The sequence below is a fragment of the Triplophysa dalaica genome, chromosome 23 (genome assembly GCF_015846415.1).
Source record: "Triplophysa dalaica isolate WHDGS20190420 chromosome 23, ASM1584641v1, whole genome shotgun sequence".
Classification (NCBI taxonomy): domain Eukaryota; kingdom Metazoa; phylum Chordata; class Actinopteri; order Cypriniformes; family Nemacheilidae; genus Triplophysa; species Triplophysa dalaica.
Genome location: NC_079564.1, coordinates 7,399,939 through 7,419,897, shown reverse-complemented (window position 1 = coordinate 7,419,897; position 19,959 = coordinate 7,399,939). Strand labels below are relative to the sequence as shown.

The 19,959-nt window shown below is 38.6% G+C and overlaps 1 protein-coding gene across 1 annotated transcript in view; it reads right to left on the bottom strand.

The window, feature by feature from the left end:
* The window catches only part of LOC130413555 (contactin-associated protein-like 2), a 252,047-nt gene that overhangs the window by 1,445 nt on the left and 230,643 nt on the right, over positions 1 to 19,959 (bottom strand). Inside the window, exons 19-23 of the mRNA XM_056738847.1 lie at positions 19,181 to 19,414; positions 17,985 to 18,118; positions 13,797 to 13,890; positions 1,469 to 1,699; positions 79 to 150 (exon numbers count right to left, since the gene is read on the bottom strand). Coding sequence (XP_056594825.1) covers positions 79 to 150; positions 1,469 to 1,699; positions 13,797 to 13,890; positions 17,985 to 18,118; positions 19,181 to 19,414 — 765 coding nt within the window. The remainder of the gene's footprint in view (positions 1 to 78; positions 151 to 1,468; positions 1,700 to 13,796; positions 13,891 to 17,984; positions 18,119 to 19,180; positions 19,415 to 19,959) is intronic.

Below are 19,959 nucleotides of genomic sequence, written 5' to 3'. Positions count from 1 at the left end.
AACGTTATTCAAAAGTGTTATAAAAATAATTCTGTTGATAGTAAAGGTAAATGCTGACCTGTGTGTGTCAAATCTTACCTCCTATTATAGCAGAATTCCTATTAACTCCATCTGGTATGACTCTTTCCTCATTGAAGGGGAAATCCGCACCTACCGGAGATTTTTTGATTACGTTATTTCATACTAGCCATTTGTAATATGCAAAATTTCCTACAACATAACATTTACGAGGCATATAAATTCCTGCAGTCTTTAAACAATTCTTGAAGGTGTGATAGAGGAAAAGCATTGCACAGAATTGCCAGAAAAACAAAACAAAATACAAATTACAGCCTCTATTACAATAAAAGTCTAATCTTGTATTCGAGGGCATATTTTGTTCAATACAAAGCTTTCTGGATGACAACGTCCCCTGCATCTAAATTATAGCCACCATCTGCCTTATACCAGCTATAACAAACTGGCGTCTTGCTAATGCTTAATGTTCATACTTTATTGCTTTTCCCAACAATAAGCTCATAAAGAACTGTCTAGCACAATTAAAAATATATACTGTGAAGTTTAAGGATCTGATGGGACACACACACACACACACAGCACGCACACACACACGGACACACACGCACCAATGCTAATTTAAAGGAGTAGTTCACCTTGAAAATGAATATTCTGTCATCATTTACTCTTTTCATTTCAAACCTGTATGACTTCCTTCCTTCCGTAGAACACAAAATAAGATTTTGAAGAATGTTATTAACAGCCCCCCATTCACTTGCATTGGTTACAATAGAAGTGAATGTTGGGCTGTGCTGTTCCGTCACCCAACATTTTTCAAAATATCTTCTTTTTTGTTATGCAGAAGAAAGAAAGTCATACAGGTATGAAATGACAAGAGGGCGTTTAAATGAAGAAAAATTTTTCATTTTCAAGGTGAACTACTTCTTTAATCTGATGTGATACTGCAATATAGCTTAAGAGTATTGTGTTGTACAGAACTCATTTTGTCCACTAAGTGGACATTGACCATTCACGGAATGGCAGGCTAACAGTAATGTCCTGCACTAGGTCGCACATTAAAGAAAATTGAAGGTCTGTTTCTGCCAACGTTGTGGCAACTGGTGTAATGGGAATACACATGGAAGAATGTAAAAAGTACTGTATTGAAGTTGTATTCAGTGTTTGTGTAGTATTTTTAAATCAAACTGAAAGGAATCCAATAACTGGAGCAGTTAAGAGGTAGTTCTCTGCAAAGGGACTTACAAGGAGACACATCTATTTGGGCAGTTTTAATGCTTTGCTTTAAAAAGGGTGGTGAAATCAATAAGCCGGTATTAGAAATGAAACGTCCCTGCTGTTTTACTGCACTACAGGGAAATACTGCAGTCCTGATATATACTGCTGGAATGGTAATAGTACAAAGAAAACCCATTTCATATTTGGTGATTTTTTGGGGTGTAAATGTGCTCACCTGCATCTTGGTGCCACGGGTCAGTTGCAGCAGACATGGGTGGGATGGTGAGGGGTGACGCTCCGCAGTTGGATTCCACTAGTTTACCCTGGTGTGTGACGGGTGCAGAACCACGGGACCTGAGGGCAGCCTTCAAAGGAGCAATGCCGTTGAACCGCACTCTAGATAGGCAGCCTACGAACCCCGGGGTGTTGTATTTTTCTATTATCGCTGAATCGATGTGACCGGTTTCTGCAGGGAGAAGCGAGACAAACAGGCACCCAAAGTTACAGTCAGCACAAGAGAATAATATGCATCTAAATGTTTGGTACATCAGCCAGAAATAGAAGATATTCAGAAAACTGATCCAAGCATTGTTCCAGGAAATGTATTCTGTTTCATTGAAGGCAGAGGACAAGATCAATGCACGTTCATGTATAATGTACATTCAGAGAAGGGCATTACGATGGCACTGTATTATTGAACTCCTGAGGGGATCAATGTGTTTGAGAAAAAATATAATTTTTACTTGGTGTTCTTATGGTCCCGGTGTTAGGTGGAGTGTCCAAAGTCCGTTACTGTGGTAAAATTGCTGTACAGCTATGAAGCCCAAACAGATCTTGATATTTAAACCCAAACACAAATCCATTCCTCGTGCATTTTCTTAAAACGCACAGTTTTACACTTGTTCTCTTCCGCTATTTATTTTGTCCAGGCACACCTAGATATCTCAGCATCTGCACATCACAGACTCAGCTCTTTAAAGAAGCTGCAGTGTGAGCTAACTGCGGCATTCTCTCACCGCAGTCTGGGGTAAAGTACACACTACAAACTCTGAAGTAAAGCATTCCAAAAAATATAGCACTTGAAAACAGCAAGTTTTCAAAGGAAGCTTTATGTGGTGCATATGAAGTAAGTTTCAAAGTCATGTTGATTTTTGAGGCGCTGAGTTCCCAGATTCAAAACTTCTGGTTTTAAAATACTAAGAATGGTGGTTTGTCTTATAGTAGCTATCTACCGGTGTGCAATGGCAGGGGCCATACAATTATTTTTGGTTGAAAATGAGTTTTTCATATTTTTGGGACATTCAAGACCTCATTCGCATTAGTATCTTGTGTCAATTTAGTCGTTTTAACAAGAAAATAACGGGCTGTCTTAAGGTAACTTCGAATATCCCAAGAGAAAGAAACGAATATGAATATTTTAAGTCATTTTTCTCAGTTCCACACTCAAGCGAGTGAAGGTGTTTTTACCTTTGTAGGGTAGTGTTTGTGACATAATGAAATGTAATTATTTAAAAATGACAATTAATAAAATAAAAGGTTGCTAACAATTATAATAAACGTCTACTACTATTAATAATATTACACAATATGTAATTTCTAAATTAACTAGAGCATAAAAAATTGTATTCAACAAATCTGCTTCACACCCTTAAATGTTAAATGTTAATAGGCCCACATATACAGCTGTTTTAGACACACATAATCAATGTTTAAACTGCCACAAGAAATTTGCCCTAATATTTATACATTTATTTGCATTATTAAGCCTGTATCGAAATTATAATGAAATATATGGTTTGTAATAGCCCACAGCATAACTAGAAAGCAAATTCACAATTCTTGCACATTTTGTTGTTTTGGACTATTGGAATTGATGCTGTGTTGAAAATGCAAAACTAATACAAATATAAAAAATAAATTTGCAATAATACAGTTAAAATTCTTTTTTTCCTCATTTTAATTCAAATTCTGAATCAGCATCAAGTAGGACTTGGCAAATTCAATTTAAACTAAGTGAGCCAATGCAGATATGTAAATATGCAAAAAGAAAAAGAGAAATTTCTCTCACTGTGGCCTTTACTCTTTAAAACCTGCCATTTCATTCATAAAAACTGAATAAACAGATTCTTCATTTATCTCCAACATCATCTTGTTAAAGATGATACACTTTTACCCCTCCATCCCTCAATTAAACTGGCCTGTTAGAGTGGTTTGTACCATCATTGAGCTATCGATGTCTTCCACACGCAAAATAAATACAGTCCGATACCTGATAGGTGTTTAATACATCATCTCATAGACCAAACCACAACATCAATGTTCTCCTGGACTGCTATACGGTCAGAGAACTATTCTTTGCATTAAACAAAGAGTCGCTAATCCAGAATAAACCTACTGATGGACTACAAACATTAACATATTCAGAATGCTAGACCTTGTGAAATCATTAGCCTCAATAAGACTTTTTACCCATTGAAATCTTCCACACTATACAGTCAATCTCACTGATACAATCTCGGAAAGAAAGGAAAAGTGATAACATCCTAATGAACGTGTGCTCATCTCGCACGCTCACTGGCACAGATCTAGACAGAACACTTGTTCATTTTCTAGTAAGACGCCCATGAATACCAATACAGAAAATCTGATCCGCCTCGTGGGTCTGTTTTTCATGTGCAGCGACTGCAATAATAAGAAAACTGAATCTCTGATGTATCTCCGAGGTCAATTACCTTACAAAATGTGCTACTGCCTTTGTTTAAATAATACAATATTAAATCAGAGAGGCATTTCAGCGAATTAGGTTAACATTGGGTTTGAAAAATGATTCTCGTCACATTCAGATCTAAAACGTTTTCTTTACACTACAAGTATTACGACAACAAAGGGAAACTGAAGAGCACCTGATCAACCTGTGAGGAATCTGTTTCATGTGTATGAAATATTACGTTCTGTCGGTTGCACAGCCATGAAACGTGGCTGGAATATTCATGAGAACTGACTGATTGCTGTTGTAAATTCAGGTGGAAAGCTCTTCAGATTTCTCCCTCGCCGAACACTTCGTGATGCACTGATAGCCAGGGCTGCGCAGCAATATTTGCACAACATTATCACTTGTTTAGTGCAAACGGGATTTTCATTACAAGGCTTTATCCCCTCGATGAAAATGTGATATTACAGGCAAGGGCGGACAAAATCAAATTGCTTTCCTATTGAGACCAATGCAGACAAGTATAAAACAGGAACAGCGCTGCAAAATTGTTTTTGTATTTGAGTCAGAGTTCCAAGACCAAAATACAGAAATTGGTCATTTGGATTTAGTTGGTAATTTCCTGTTTCTATGAAACTTAAGTCATCTGACAAACTAAGAAAGCATGTAAAATCACTGCTTTTGTAACGTTGGGTGTGGAACGAGGATAAAATGAAGATAATTTAATCTTGCTGACTTTATCCTGTCGGTCTCAGAAGGCACATGATGCTTTTAGTGTGGTGCATTGCTATAGGTTTAATCAGATTCAAGATCAAGGTTGGTCTGATATAAAAAAGGTTACAGTAGGATGACCTGCTAGTGGTGGTCCATATGTCTCCCCCCACCTACTGTAGAGGTGCGTTCCATTTGATCGTAAGTGGACTGCGAAGTGGACTTCACAGGGTGATCCGTCATCTTAAGTGTCATGTATGTCATGTATGCTTTTTGTACATTGTAAAAGTTTATTTAATTATTGTTAATTATATTAAAGACTGTGGCTTGCTTCACGTTAATATGTTATTTTACTTTCTGTAGCATTGTTATTATGTAGGCTACACACTTGAGATGATGAATGTATTTATTAGTCATATTTTATTGTCCAATTAAAAAGTAGCTTTCATATGCTGTTAATATACACACTGGTAAGCAGCAGTGGTGTTTTTTATTATGGTATGTTATTCACCTCAGGAAGGCTGCACCACACGACGACGATGGATTAGGAACACTCACACAGTTGACCAAATGAAAATGTACGTTACATTGCATAACGGTAGACTTTCAAATAATCAAAGCTGAATCAGTAATAAATACAAGCATAAACAAAAAATAAGATTATATTGATTAGATACATAATGCGTGTTATGTTTATGTATATTTCCTTTAAATATAAAATATAGGTATAATATTTATTAAGCCTATATTACAATCTGCGCAACTGTGCCATTGTCTTGCTTTGATGGTTCAGGGCATTCCAATTAAGTGTTTTTTGTCAACGAAGACCACTTCAGCAGATATCACATGCTCAGGGAGTAGGGAGCAGTGAACACTGCGTAGAAACCCTATCAAATGGAACGCAGCTAAATCTTTCCTCAAACTCTACCAGGCAGCATTACCTTCTCCGTGCACATCTGTGATGTGTGGTGAAAGGCATCCAAACAAAGGCATCCACAGCCGCATCCCACAAACAAGTGTTTGCACAGACAAAAATTTAGCGCTTAACATTTTTTTGCACAACGTCGCTTAAATGGAGTAAAAATGTGCATGACTATCCGACTGGAGTTTCTTTTAAACCAACAACAGATGCTGCATTGCACCCAACACCTGTAGCCAACTGCTGCCCACGCCTGTTACAGTTTTTCAATCATGACAGAGTAGAAACCCTCAATTTCAAACTTACGCTTGTCAAGAATAGCAATGAACTGATTCCAGGCTGTAAAGCCTACCAAAAATTCTTTACAATATTCCACGGGCCAAGTTACACGAAGAATTGTTTAACTCAAGTGAATCTGCTATTTGAATAGCTCTGAATTCCTCTAACAGCTCTTTTGTTTCCGAGCTGCTAAACAATGTGATGAATTATTCAGAAGCAATAAGGTAAACACCGCTAGCCTAGTAGACACCATTATTGCCGGGGAGAGAGAGACTGTGCGAAGCGAGCAGGGACTGAGGGGGGAAATTAGGGACTGGGAAGATGGAGAGAAAGGGAGGGATGAAAGGGTTTCCATGGTAACAAATGGAAGCTGTGTGACAGAGAGATGGGAGATCGACTGTGTAGAAAAAGTGATAATGTGTATTTCAATGACACGCCGAACACATCACAGGGCTGATGGTTCTCTCTGTCCTTAAAGTAATCTAAAAATTTCTTTCTCTTTTCATCTCCCTCTCTCTCAGGATGTTCTATTTGCAGAATGGTTAAGATAAGGGGGAGGGGTCGACCATCGGATCTTGCTGCATGATGACCCATGTGCTAACAGACACAGCAACACCTGTCGGGCAGCACATGAAAACAGCATCTGAAATATGCACCAAAGGCACTGAGTTTAACTAGGACACACAGCCACACAAAAGGTCAGAATCAAATTGAATAAATAAAGATGTGTAAAGTATAATTTGAAAGAAAAAGACGAATGGGTGAGTTAGAACAGATATGCACGCAGTTGCGTGTTCTTCTGTATTTGCTTGCTATGTTCGATTTGCCATAGAGAAACACTAACTAGTGTACACTACCTGCATAATATACACACACTAAAACACAATGCAGAAATCTGCAAAACAATTCAAAATAAATGACCGCAAGCAATCGCACTGACCACTCAAATATCAAGTACATAATTGAGTCAGGAAGGATATTTTCAAAATATATTAACACATGCACACAGTCATTTACCCTTAAAACACTGAGACAACATCAGCATCCTTAATTCTGCCATACACAAACAAATATTACCTCGTCAGGCAAACGTTTGCTCTCAGATATACGTCCTTTAAAATACCTGCCCTCTTCTCTGTCAAATGTATGCTCCACGCCGCAGATTCTTCTGCGTTGTGTCTTAGCTTGCGTGTGTGTGTGTCTGCAGCTGGGGCTGGATGCTCACAGACTGCAGCCTCTCTGTTGTTTCACACACATTCATATCCCGGAACACCTGGAAACTGGATCTCAATATTGGCTGGATCTGGATCGCTCCCCACTGCTGCGCCGGTGATGTCAGTTAACCACGATTCAGCCCTGCTGGACGCTGACTGTGCCCAGAGCTGTGTAATGTTCATGGAATAGCCAATGACATCATCTGTTCAACGGGCTTTGATGGAGGCCAGACGGACTAAATCGAGATCTGGTTTACAGTTTCGCTTTCCTTACCACTCCTTTCAAAGCCAAGATATGATTCAAGATCATGTTATCCCAAACATTGTCCAAATATGTATTCTGCTACATTGTAAAAAAAATAGGAGAAAGGTAATATTTCGGCAGCTGGGGCATCAGTCAAATACCATCAAACTATTTTTGCAAAGTAACACAATACGCTTTTCTGTTATTTTGGTTTCCAGAATGCTTTGCATGAGGTTGTTATATAGATTTTTTTGGGCAAAGACCTGCAGCCAATAAGAAATGTTTTAGTGTAGATTCTTACCATGTACAAAAGGAAGGCTTTAGTATGAAGGAAAAAATTAAATCTTACAACATTTAAAGTATTTTTTGAAACGTTCACAGCTCTGTCCGTCAAATGTATTTGCCATTATTTCAGCGTACAGCATCATACATCTAATATTATTCCTTCAATAAATGACAGATTCCCTCAAGTCAGCTTTGCCACAAAGTCATTAAGTATCAATTATGAGAACCCCCTTAAACGCTGAAGATTAAAGCTGTGGATAACCTACAGATTTATAGCAGACTACGCCCTCGAGGGACTGATTTCCATTAGAAAGGCGCACAAATCAATTCATTTCGATGAGTGATAGTCTCATAAGATTCCCTGAGGATTAAACACATTACAGTCAGTCTATCTCACGTGCATTCTCAATGCATATGGCTCCTTATGTATATAGACATCATATGATCTCAGCATCATATCACTTTGTTTCAAAGATTTAAAATGGTGAACAATATTTTATTTGGCTGTGTTACTCCTAAACACATCACTGTTTGTTTACACACACTGAGGTAAGAGTCGAATGATTGACTCTACAATATCTGCGGCGTACCTTGGATTACAACAAAGACGTTAGGCTACACTGCAGGTAAAAACCCAAAATATTTCTTCAAACAGTCTGGTGGATATATAATGAATCATCTCCTCACATGAATCTCCTGTTGAAAAAAATATGTTTTGATGCAGGTTTGACCATCTTAAACCAACTAAGGACCAGCACATGACCAGCTAAGGACCAGCACATGTCCATTTTAAACCAGCACATGACCAGCCTAAACCAGCACAAACCCTCATCAAAACATACTAAACCAGCATATGCTGTTTTGTTCAACAGGGTCATTGGAGATGGGGGTGTTCTTTTAAAGGTTGATCAGACACCTTTCTTTAAACATCAGGAGCAGAATGCATTCACGCCCTCTGAGTCTGTCTCAATGCAAACATGAACATGTGAACACTGAACAGGATCCATAATAGAGTAATACAATTACAAATGAAATCTCCTGTATACTAGCTGAGCCTGTTTTAGGTAAAGGTGAACACTACATTTACACATCATTGGAAGTGAAGCAAAAAGAAAAATCTAGTGGAAATGTTGTAGGATATTGAAGGGTAATGTCAAACAAATGTCGCTCTTCAACAACAAGGAAACCACAGATCAAATGACTTGTTTGAATTCCTATACGCTGCTAGATTTTTTTAAGATTTCATTCGCTTAAGACCGGCAAAATATCATCAAATAACATCAGATTTTGTGAGATGAAAGCACATAACCTTCAGTTCTGCTGGATTACAAAAAAGTGTATTTTTTTGAAGATGTCTGGTTTCTTTGAGAACTATAAGGGGAGTCTGACTCCCACCTGCGACGTTTGCTTTGAAAACAACCAGCACGAACCCTCAGCTCCTGCAGAATCATTGCAGTCTCCTTTTTTGTGAGGTGAATCATTCAGATACGATTTGGGTTCAGTTACTACTCAGGGATTTATGCCAATATAGTATCATTCATGCAATTTGGTTTATCAGCTGTGAACCAAACCATTGAGTGTCGAAGAGAATTGTGGGTCATCTATCCCCTTAGTGGGGTGCGTGACACTTGAAATCAGAATGGATGGAATGTGCGAGGTTCCACATTAAAACATGCCAACTTGCCAAATGAAATGTAACATATTTGAATCATATCCCCCCTCCAAACTTTTGGCTTCATTCTACTGCAGTGGGTGCGTGTCAAAACTGTGGAATTTCAAAGGCGTCCTACATTTCTTCTAAAAATGGTTGTCTTGTTTTTCTTTCTAAATCTTGCTTTGTTTAATCTAATTTTGGAGAGCCATTTCACATAAGCAGATGATATCAGTCTATACAGATGATTTCCCTTCTCGTTGATAAGCAATACTCATTTATTTTGTAATAACACTTTGAAGAAGATCCTTGACTAAAATATCAAGGATGTCAAGAACATTCAAGACTTTTAGAACTGGTGCAGCATCATTGTTACGTTGAGTAACCAGGCAGAGAAGCGTATCCACATGCAGTAAAGATTTTAATAGATACAAAGTAACAAAATATCAAAAGAGCCAAAAACCAACTGAAAACAAGAGACATAAAAACAAACCACTAACAACAACAGAAGTCAGACAAAGGAAACACAAGGGGTTGGTTACACAGGGTAACAAGAGGGCTAACAAGACACACCTGAAACAGATCATGACACAAAACCAATGAACAAAAGAACTACATAGAACTACAACACTAGACAACACTTGTAACAAAGTCAAAAATAAAACCATGCAAATAAAAAGCCATCAGCCTTTCGAATCTCCTTCCCGTATTTCATGACACCTGAGGTGATGACGTCACATTAATGACATTATCAGTTTGATGAAAATTTGACCATCTGTAGACATAGTTTTATGGTTTATGTATAACAACAAGTAAATTATAAAATAATATTATGTTCGATTGTGTTCTTTTATGTTGTTATTATGTGCATATTTGGATAGATCTAATAAATGCATGTGCACAGTTGCGTGCAATAGCCTATAATTTTAATTATCTCCGAGGATATTGGGGGTCTCGAGTCACTGGCACTGTTGTTTTGGGGGTCGTGGGCTGAGTTTGGGAACCCCTGCGATAGTCCACTGAAAAATCTCAGAGAAAGCAAAGATAAAAGCATCTCCACCTATCCAGGACAACGCAGCCTGTGAGGTTACACTGATACGGGGAAAGAATTTTGATAGCGGGGTGGGGCTGAATGTTGTGGTAGCACAGACCGCACTGCACCGCTCTCTCTTTTTTAGGGGGGATGAAGATCATCACAATCGAACAGGATTTATAGTGGAGGTGTAACTAATAGTAAGAGGTGACATGCTGAACATTTACATGTCTGATGCAGTCTCCAGGGTCCATAAAGCACAGGGCCATTTAATTAGCTTTATCTCATCTGCAATTACTGCAAATTTGCATAAATCAGGGTGTGTTGAGTGGTTTGCCAAGATATGTGATGTTGATGGTCACTGTGCTTACTGAAGTTTAATGAATGTCTATCGTGACTCCTTGCAAGCTAATGTATTTATGTGTATACCACAAACAATGTTGGATGAGTTACAGCATCATCTGAAAATTACAGTAATATTGGTTTAGAAGAATATGGAGACAATTATTTGAAAAAAAATATTTACTACATTTTCTCCCTGCTGTGAATCATTTGGTCATCTTGCAGAAAACATTGATTTCGGAAGAATACTTTTAGGTATTGATCAGATCAGTCTCCTAGACAAGAAAATGGCAGTGATAAGATAGGCTGACTCCAGAACACAGGAGGGATAAAGAGAGAGCGAGAGAGACCGCATGTGGTTTCTGGAGAGCTCAAACTGCTGTATCATCAGCCTTTCTGCCAACAGCATATCCAACTGACCAAAGGAATGGATACTCTGACACATTGCCAAAATGACGACATCTGCAATATTATACTTGATGTGCTTATGTGCAATATATGCATATTACATTTACATTTAGGCATTTGGCAGACGCTTTTATCCAAAACGACTTACATTGCTTTTATCCTATACAATTGACATAGGTATTTGCAATCCCCTGGGATCAAACCCACAACCTTGAGTTGTTACGCAATGCTCTTACCACTGAGCTACAGGAAAGCTATTAACGTGTATAATACAAAAAATACTATACTAATACTAATATTAACATATCTGTGAATATCTATGATTCCCAATAGCACTTCAACAGGAACACTTATGTTAAACTGAACACAGGCTTATTTAAAAACTTAAAGTTTAAAATATCTTTGTTTACATTAAAGTAACACCATAAAAAAATAACCCAAAAATGCCCCATTTATTCGCAGTCGAGTTGTTCCAAATCTGTATAAATGCCATTGTTCTGAAGAACACAGAGAAAGATATTTGGAAGAATGCTTGTGACCAAACAGTTCTTTGCCCACTGACTACCATTGTAGGAAAAATTACAAGGGTAGTCAAAAGTGCCCCAGACCTGTTTGCTTTCATACATTCTTCAAAATATCTTCCTTTCTGTTTAACAGAACAAAGAATTCTATAAAGCAATTATTCCTTTTTGAGGACTTTTCATTTTTGGGTGAACCGTTCCTGTAATAGCCGACCATTGGCCTGATACTAAAACACAGGGGTACACCTATTATAAACCTGACAGAAGACAAACAAAGACACAATCAGTGATTCCACATGCTTTGTTCTAAGCATACACTTACACCATCCTCTTCACAGCATCACAGAGGGGAATAAACACCGCATTATTATCTGAAAGGGTGAACTCATAGGCAGAAGCCGTAATGTTGCTCTGATTTCCTAAAACCAAATTACAGTCCACAGACACAGAGAACAGTCTCAGCTCACTGTCCAATTAGACTGATTTATTAATTCTGCACATGCTCAGAGAGAAACAAGCTATCGACAGAGGACAAAATCAGAAGTCAATGTTTCCCTGTCACAATGTCTTTTACTAGGTCTCCTAGTTATTGCTGATGTGTGAAACAAGCAGACTTGACTTATTTCAAATGTGTCGCCATATTGAGGTTGGCAGACCTTCCACGTGCTCCCAACAACACCATTACATGCTTGAATGTTTCATCCATAAGGGTGTAATATAAATTCATCCTACTGAATGATCTGCTACCGTACATATCACTGGCCTGATGGTAGCACTGCCATATCTCCCGCATGCAATGTAGTAAATATTCCATGGCCAACAGATATTGGTGCAGGTCAAGCGTGGACATCGCATTAAGCAGGACATGCTGAAAGATTCTGGGATATTAATGTGCCAGTGGTCTCTGGATATTAATCATTGATCAGACGGGTAGGGCAGACACAACTCACCATTACAGCACAGACTGGGCTTATGGATTGATGGAGAGGCTCCAAAGCCTCCGTATATTCTGCTATACAGAATAATGGAACCGGCTGGAGTTCAATATTAATGCTGGGAGGAATTTCATCCATAGCGAATGGGACTTTCTAGAGTTCTCGGATATGTGCATTGTAAGAATTAATATTATTTCATATCAAATGTTCTGTCATTAGTCTCAAGCATATGCAACACACAGTACTGTCTGGCTTTGGGCACTGCCCAAATGAAAGCAGGTGCTTGTGTGACAGGTGTAATTACCAGACTAACTGTCTCCAGCTACTGGAAACAACAGCAGGTCACTTTGCTGTTTTTGGCGTGTCGGCACGCTGAGGAGAATTGAGCATAATGGGGCCAGTTGGTTCCTCATTGATATTCATTGAGAGACATGCAAAGAAAGTGCATGTCTGTAACATGCCTCAGGGTAAGAGACCTTTCAGTGCTTGTCCTAATGTCTTTAGAGGACATTTAAAGGGACAGTTAACCCTAATATAAAAAAGCACCCTTCTTGGAAGAAGATACTTTTAGAAATGTCTCCTTGGTTTTGTGGTCATACATTGAAAGTCAGTGAGGGGGGTCGGTGTTGTTTGGTTACCAACATTCTTGGAAATATCTTCTGTTGTGTTCTGCAGCGGACAGAAAGTCATACAGGTTTGGAATGAAATGAGAGAGAGTGAATGACAAAACAATCATTTCTGGGTAAACTGTCCCTTTAAGGACCTTGACACAGATACACCGAGAAGTAAGGCAGACTGCAGTGAGGAAATGACATTGAGACTCTGTGATGGCCAACTATGCTTTGTCTTACTAATTCTCTGACATCAGATTTGACAAATTCGATAACACACAGTTTAAATATTTATCTAAATTTTTACTATTCAGCTTTTTAAAATGTAAAACATTTAATGCATTTGTATAATGCACAGGAGTATATCATCATTTTATCATATTTGTTAAATAACATAACAGATCCATTTTAGTATAAATTTTAAAGTATACTAAGTTTTTTATGTTTTTTTCTCTTAAGTAATGCAGGACTACACAGTGCATGCCCCAAAATCATTTTAGCAAAATGATCCCTTATCGCCCCCTAGTGGCACCCATCCAGCATTGCAGAACCTTTTTATGCCATCTAAATTTTGCAATTTTAACTAAATAGAGATATACAATAACTACATTTTTTTGGTTAGGTAGAGTGTTTATTGCCAATTCACATTGAGGCAAGAAATGTTAATCCAAGAGTTTGGAGAAGAAACAGAAGGACTTACCAAAAACCTTTCCCAGGAAAAGGGACTTGATCAGGTTAAAGTGTATGTCTGAGGCCTCAGGCAGGATGTAGCTGACCGGTGGATAATGATCCAGCTACAAGACAAACACATGTTATTAGGATTGAAAACAACACTGTTAACTTTCTCTTGTGGTCATCAAATGCCATTGCAAATATTTTAGTGTGTTTCAGTGAGTTTGGGCGCCATCTTCTGGCCAATAATTTATAAACAACAAAATGTGTACACTGTAATCAATCCACTAAATGAAACATTAAATCTAACTAAAAAATGTAAACGACAAATATTACTTGTAATTATAACAAGTATATTTAGAAATGAAAAATAATTGATATGTAGCAACACAAACAAACAAACAGTCACTTTTATTTGGTTGCTACTTTAAATTAAAATTTTATAAGCGTTATTTATGTTATTATGTAATGTTGCACAATACAGATTGACTTGATTATAGACAAATTTTCGCAGACCAAAGTTCATTATGGTATCCAGTAGCTGTAACTGTTAATTTGAACATAACACACACACACACACACACACACACACACACACGCGCAAGCACAGTTTGGTGACAGTTTTAATTACCCTGTTACAGCTGATTCAGGGGCACTCATAATAAGCATGAGGCAGCTCCATCTCTGTATTAAAAAGAATTATTTCCGCTAAATTACTATATTGTGCTTGAAGATACGGCTGCTCTCCGAGTCTCCTCTGTGATGTGAAAGTGGCTCTCTCATCGCCGCACAATGGCGTGAATACAAATGAGGCTAACAGAAAGAAACGCAGGGTACGACACAATACACTTTGTCTGACATATTTCAGTTCTAATTTGTTCCACTGTTGAGAGGGACTGATAAATGCAGGCATGTTTATTCAGACGCCTCCCAGGTGCACTTGTGCTGGGATATTCATCCGGGGAACATCTCCCTCCCTCACAGTAGACCACCACTCAGCTGAAACCTTGTCCAATTGCATTCCTAAATCTCATAAGATGTCTCATGCTCTTGTGTTTCCTCTGCTGCTAACAGGGGAGGGTGTGTTGCCATTTATCAATGGGGTAATGGGACCAAATTTAATTGCTTGCAGCCTGTTTACCTTTATCTTGGGATGTAGGTATGACTTTGAGAGAGAGAGAGAGAGAGAGAGGCTGTCCCCTGCAGTGCTGTGGCCGTGTTCTGATGCAGCTAGTGTTAATGAGCCCTGCTGTGAGCCTATAATTAATCTCTATCCAACAAGCTTCCTATCTGACAACCCCTCCTGCACCGCGGCCACCCAGAGAAGGGACACTCGGCCCAGGAGGGTACAGTGGCTCTCCAAGGGGCGTCCACTACTCTGACAGCCTTGAGGTATAGACACCATCCTACCAAGAGAATAATTCAGAGAGAGAGAGAGATAGAGAGAGAGAGGGAGAGACTGAGAGAGAGAGAGAGAGTGAGAGAGAACCAATACAGAGGACACTGTATATAAGAGTGGAAAACAATATCAAATAAAGTGAAAATGTTGAGGAATCAATGTTAATTCTACAATTCTGTCTGTGAGAATTTTTTATTTCTAAAAGGAGAATTTCTGTAAAACATTTAGAGAAAAAAATGTTTTTTGCCGATTATAAGCGCATTGTGCCATCTTAGCTAAAATTTCTTCACAGCAATGCCATAGAAAAACGTTTTGTTGGTTCCTTAAAGCACCATTTATTGAATGGGTTTATGAGAGCCATTTCTTTCGTATCCATAGTATAAAGAACCCTTGTGTAGTCCAAAGAACCTTTAGGGAAACAGAATATGGTTCTTGGGATGTTAAAGGTGAACCCCTTCAGCCAAAAATGTTTTTTTCAATTGGATCACGAAGAACCTTTTTAACAGTGCATGTGACAAGAAATTCTGACCATTTCGAATCACAATGATCTCCAATCATTAGTATTAAAGTGCAACAATATGATTTTTTTATTAGAAATAAATGAAGTTATTTAGTTTTTAAAATCAATTTTATGTAAAGTTACGCAAGTCAAGCATTACATAAACATACAAATAGTGTTAAGAAGTTAAATGGCAACTTGAACTTTAGTCTGTAATTTATTGTGAAATAGTATATGTAGCATACATAAAACAAACTTAACAAACTTAAAACAAAAACACTGATTGGCCAAACGTTTTATTTGCACGGACAGTGAACTCCAGTGTCCAGCAGGGGATGGTCTTTCAATTTCTTTAGAATAGCTTAGATCATGACTCACAAAATCATTGTGCCGGGTCCTCCACATTACTTTGATAGCAAGCTGACCTGAAAGGATGGGGTAAAAACCTAAAAGAATTCATTACTCTATATGAATAATGCATTCCTAAATGAAACGGTGACCTGCCACTTGCCTTAGGGTTTAAAAAAAACGTCTAAAAGATCAAGCAGAACTCTGATTGCTTTGTCTGTATGCTTGTTCTCTTAGTTATGTTTTGACCTTTCACTATCTGAATCAAAAAGGGTGCGATGCTTCATTTATCACTGGTGTGGTGTGTGGAAAGGTCAGATGGACCGATGTTATTGGCTTTCCTACCTGTATTTGTTTTGAAGCGAATTCTTTTCTCTTTTAGAAAATGCATGTGTGTTGTATGTAACATCTCAAGAACTTTTACTTCATCCTGGTGCCCAAAACTTATCATTTTCTTATTCTTGTATTATTACACATGAAGCAATATCATGACGAAACTATACAAAACTATATATACTGTATCATATATATGTGACCCTGGATCACAAAACTAGTCTTATCACTAGAACATTTTAAGTAAAAGACAAAAATTCATTGTATGGGTCAAAATTATCTATTTTTTTATGCCAAAAATCACATATTAAGAAAAGATCATGTTCGATGAAGATATTTCGTAAATATATAAAAATGTTCTTTTTGTGAGTGGATGTCCTGCCCTAGTGCCTCTGATTAACAACATCAAAGGCAATTTTCTCAATATTTTGTTTTTTTTGCACTCTCAGATTCCAGACTTTTAAACGGTTGTATCTCAGCCAGATATTGTCCTATTTCTACAACTCATACATCAATAGAAAGCTTATTTATTCAGCTTTCAGATTATGCAAGCATCTCAATTTTCGAAAAATGTACCCATACGACAGGTTTTGTGGTCCAGGGTCACATATATATATATTATATATAATATTTATATGTGACACACACACACACACACAAACAATTGCGAAAGATGCCTCAGGATGGTTTTTGCTGCAATGTCAGAAGGGTTCCAAGGGTCCATAAAAGAAGTGCGAACAGGCTACGGTCCTCTTTCTCTCTGTCTCCGAACCAGACGTCTAGTGGTCTGCAAGATCATTTGCTTGGCAGAGTTGTGTCACAAGAAGTGAAATAAGGCTGAATTAAAGAGAGCTACAGCCTTGCTTTAAGACCTCATGCCCTCAGGCTTATCTCATGCTTTTAGACAGCGGGAATTTGATTCTTTGATTTAGGAGCGTGAATCAGAGAAGGGACCCAAGAATGACAGCTGAGAGAGAGGAGTGAGCGTCAACAGAAAACAGAGCCTACACTTTAATCGACAAGGTCACAGTATATCTGACATGCTCTGTGCACCTCTGTCGTTCTATATTGTTCTCCTGCCGCATGTGTCTTGGTGATGGTATGGGGGTGGAAGGAATCATACAGCTCCATCACCTGAGACGCAACTTGTTATAAACACAAATCCTGCAGATCGGACATAAGGCCTTGAGATGGAGGTGCGGAGGAACTCAGACTTCCTGGGATCTTGATTACTCTGTTATCACTCCATCTTTGCCGAGTGTCCTGCTTATCGATCACACGGGCTGCTGCGCGTCCCACCATTTAGGACATAATACAAATCTAAAGTGCGCAGTGAGTCTAAGTTCAGGGATCAATATGGGCTTTCAATTATCTTGCTTCCGTAGTGCAGACGGGCCTGAGACTGGTGCATCATGGGTAACAGCCAGTGCACACATCTACTCAAAAACTGTGCTTACACGCACATGCTTTGCTTGCAGACTAGTGTGAACATTTACACTTAGTCATTTAGCAGATGCTTTATCCAAAGCAAATGAGGTACACAATGGAAGCAATGGAACAATGTCAAGTGTGCGGCTACTAGCTCACATCTTTAACCCCTACAACTGTATATTAGTCCGGTTGTGTATATGTTGTACCTGTATTTCTATGTTTCTCTCCACGCGAGAGATGTTAACGGTGTGAGGCTGCCCGTTGGCCAGGTTCTTTTGGTCAATATCAATGGTGAACGGTTCCCTGAGACCACCCAAGTTGTAACGCAGCTGCAGGGTGCCTGAGCGAAGCGGGTTGAGACAGAGAATGAGAAAGAAACATTTAAGTAATTGAGGTCATTGTGAATCTCAGTTCTCAATCTAAAATTTGTTGACATCCCTCACCCTACTGTACACTCATATGGCGCAACAGACTACAGAGAAGAACATAACTGCATGTGGGTAGAAGGCAGCAGAGATACATTTATTGTAGGCTTCGGAAACTTAGCCAAAGGAATTACGTAAAATCAGGGTTTTGAGTTAACTTTACATTTTATGGAATGGTCTTATAAGAAAACATTTATGGTGTGTTTCTGTTTAAAGGGATAGTTCACCCGGAAATTGGTAACAGTACCCATTCACTTCCATTGAATGGACACAAAACCAATGCAAGTGAATGGGTAGCTCCATTGTTCGGTTACCGACATTCTTCAAAATATCTTCCTTTGTGTTTTGCTTAAAAAAAAGACATTCAGGTTTGAAATAGAATAAATGATCCCTTTAAAGTCTTTATTAAATAGCAGACGTGAATGGATCAGAGGGTTGTGCTTATGCCAACAAACAGTGATGTCATTTGTCACATAATTAGCTTTTACTGTTTATTTACACGCGACAGAATTTATGCTCCTCTAAATTCTCTGTCTCGTGTCTCCCTGATGAACTGTAAAGATTCTCTACGAGGTTGAACGAGTGTGTAACCAGTTTATGATTTCTAAATGCCAGACTAAACACCATATTTAATTTGCCTGGAATTGAAATATAATTGATTCAATAATTCATACTGTACTCTTGTAAAAGCGAACAAAAACGTAGTTTCTTCATTGATTTGTTTGTACTTCGATTCATCACACCCTTATACTTACAATATTTAAATACGGCATCTACTCTGACTAAAGTCTACACTTAATATAGCATGACATGTTGAAGAGACTATTCAAGAGTTCGGCTCCAACCCTAAACAAACAGGACTGTGGTCCTCCAGGAGTTACACTAAATATTAAATGGACTGTACAGCAACATTTTGTTGAAGGTGAATACAAAGATACAGAGCAGACATAAATATTCCTACCATCAACATGTCTTACCATTAAGACGAAGCACCACTGCCATGTAGTCCCGGGTTTTAGAACTGACATAGACCAGAACGCTAGGAGACGTGGAGGTACTGAAACTGAAGGTGAGGTCTTCGCGTGTAAGGTTCATATCTGTTGAAGCGCTATGAGTTATGCTCTTGTCATCCAAGCCGGAGGCTGCGGCCACCCCGTCTGGTGTGAGGTTATATCTGACCAGTGTCCCTGCCTCAAAGAAACCTCCGACGTCTGGAAAAAGAGAGAGATGCTTTCAGAAAACTGACATGTTTTGTATTCATGAGCGGGCTTCACCGGAAGCCATAAAATAGAGAGGACACCTTATTGTTACCCTTTTACTTTAGGGGAGAACAAAGGTCCTTACACGGATCGTTTAACCTGACTGCTAGGAAGTGTGTGCAAGTGTGCGTGGATTTGTCTTACACGAGCTGTATAAACAGCGCAGGATTTGTTGCATATGGGGTGGAACAGAAAGAACCATGGGAAATCAAGATGGGTAATGAAGTAAATACACACAAGGGTAAAAAGAGAGCGAACGAACATGACAACGCGAACCCGCGCTGAATATCTCAAGTATGCAGAGAACGAGGTGGGTTTATCTGCTATTCATTGCATTCCTATTCTCCTATTCAGCCATGTTACCCAGGGGAACAGACAAATGAGCTTGGCAAAAAATGCTGTATCGGGAGAGGAAGAGAAAATCAGTGCAGAGACTATAGATTGGTTTAATTATTTGCGGTGAAGCCCTTGAGCATTCTCTACCTTTTTTTATGAGG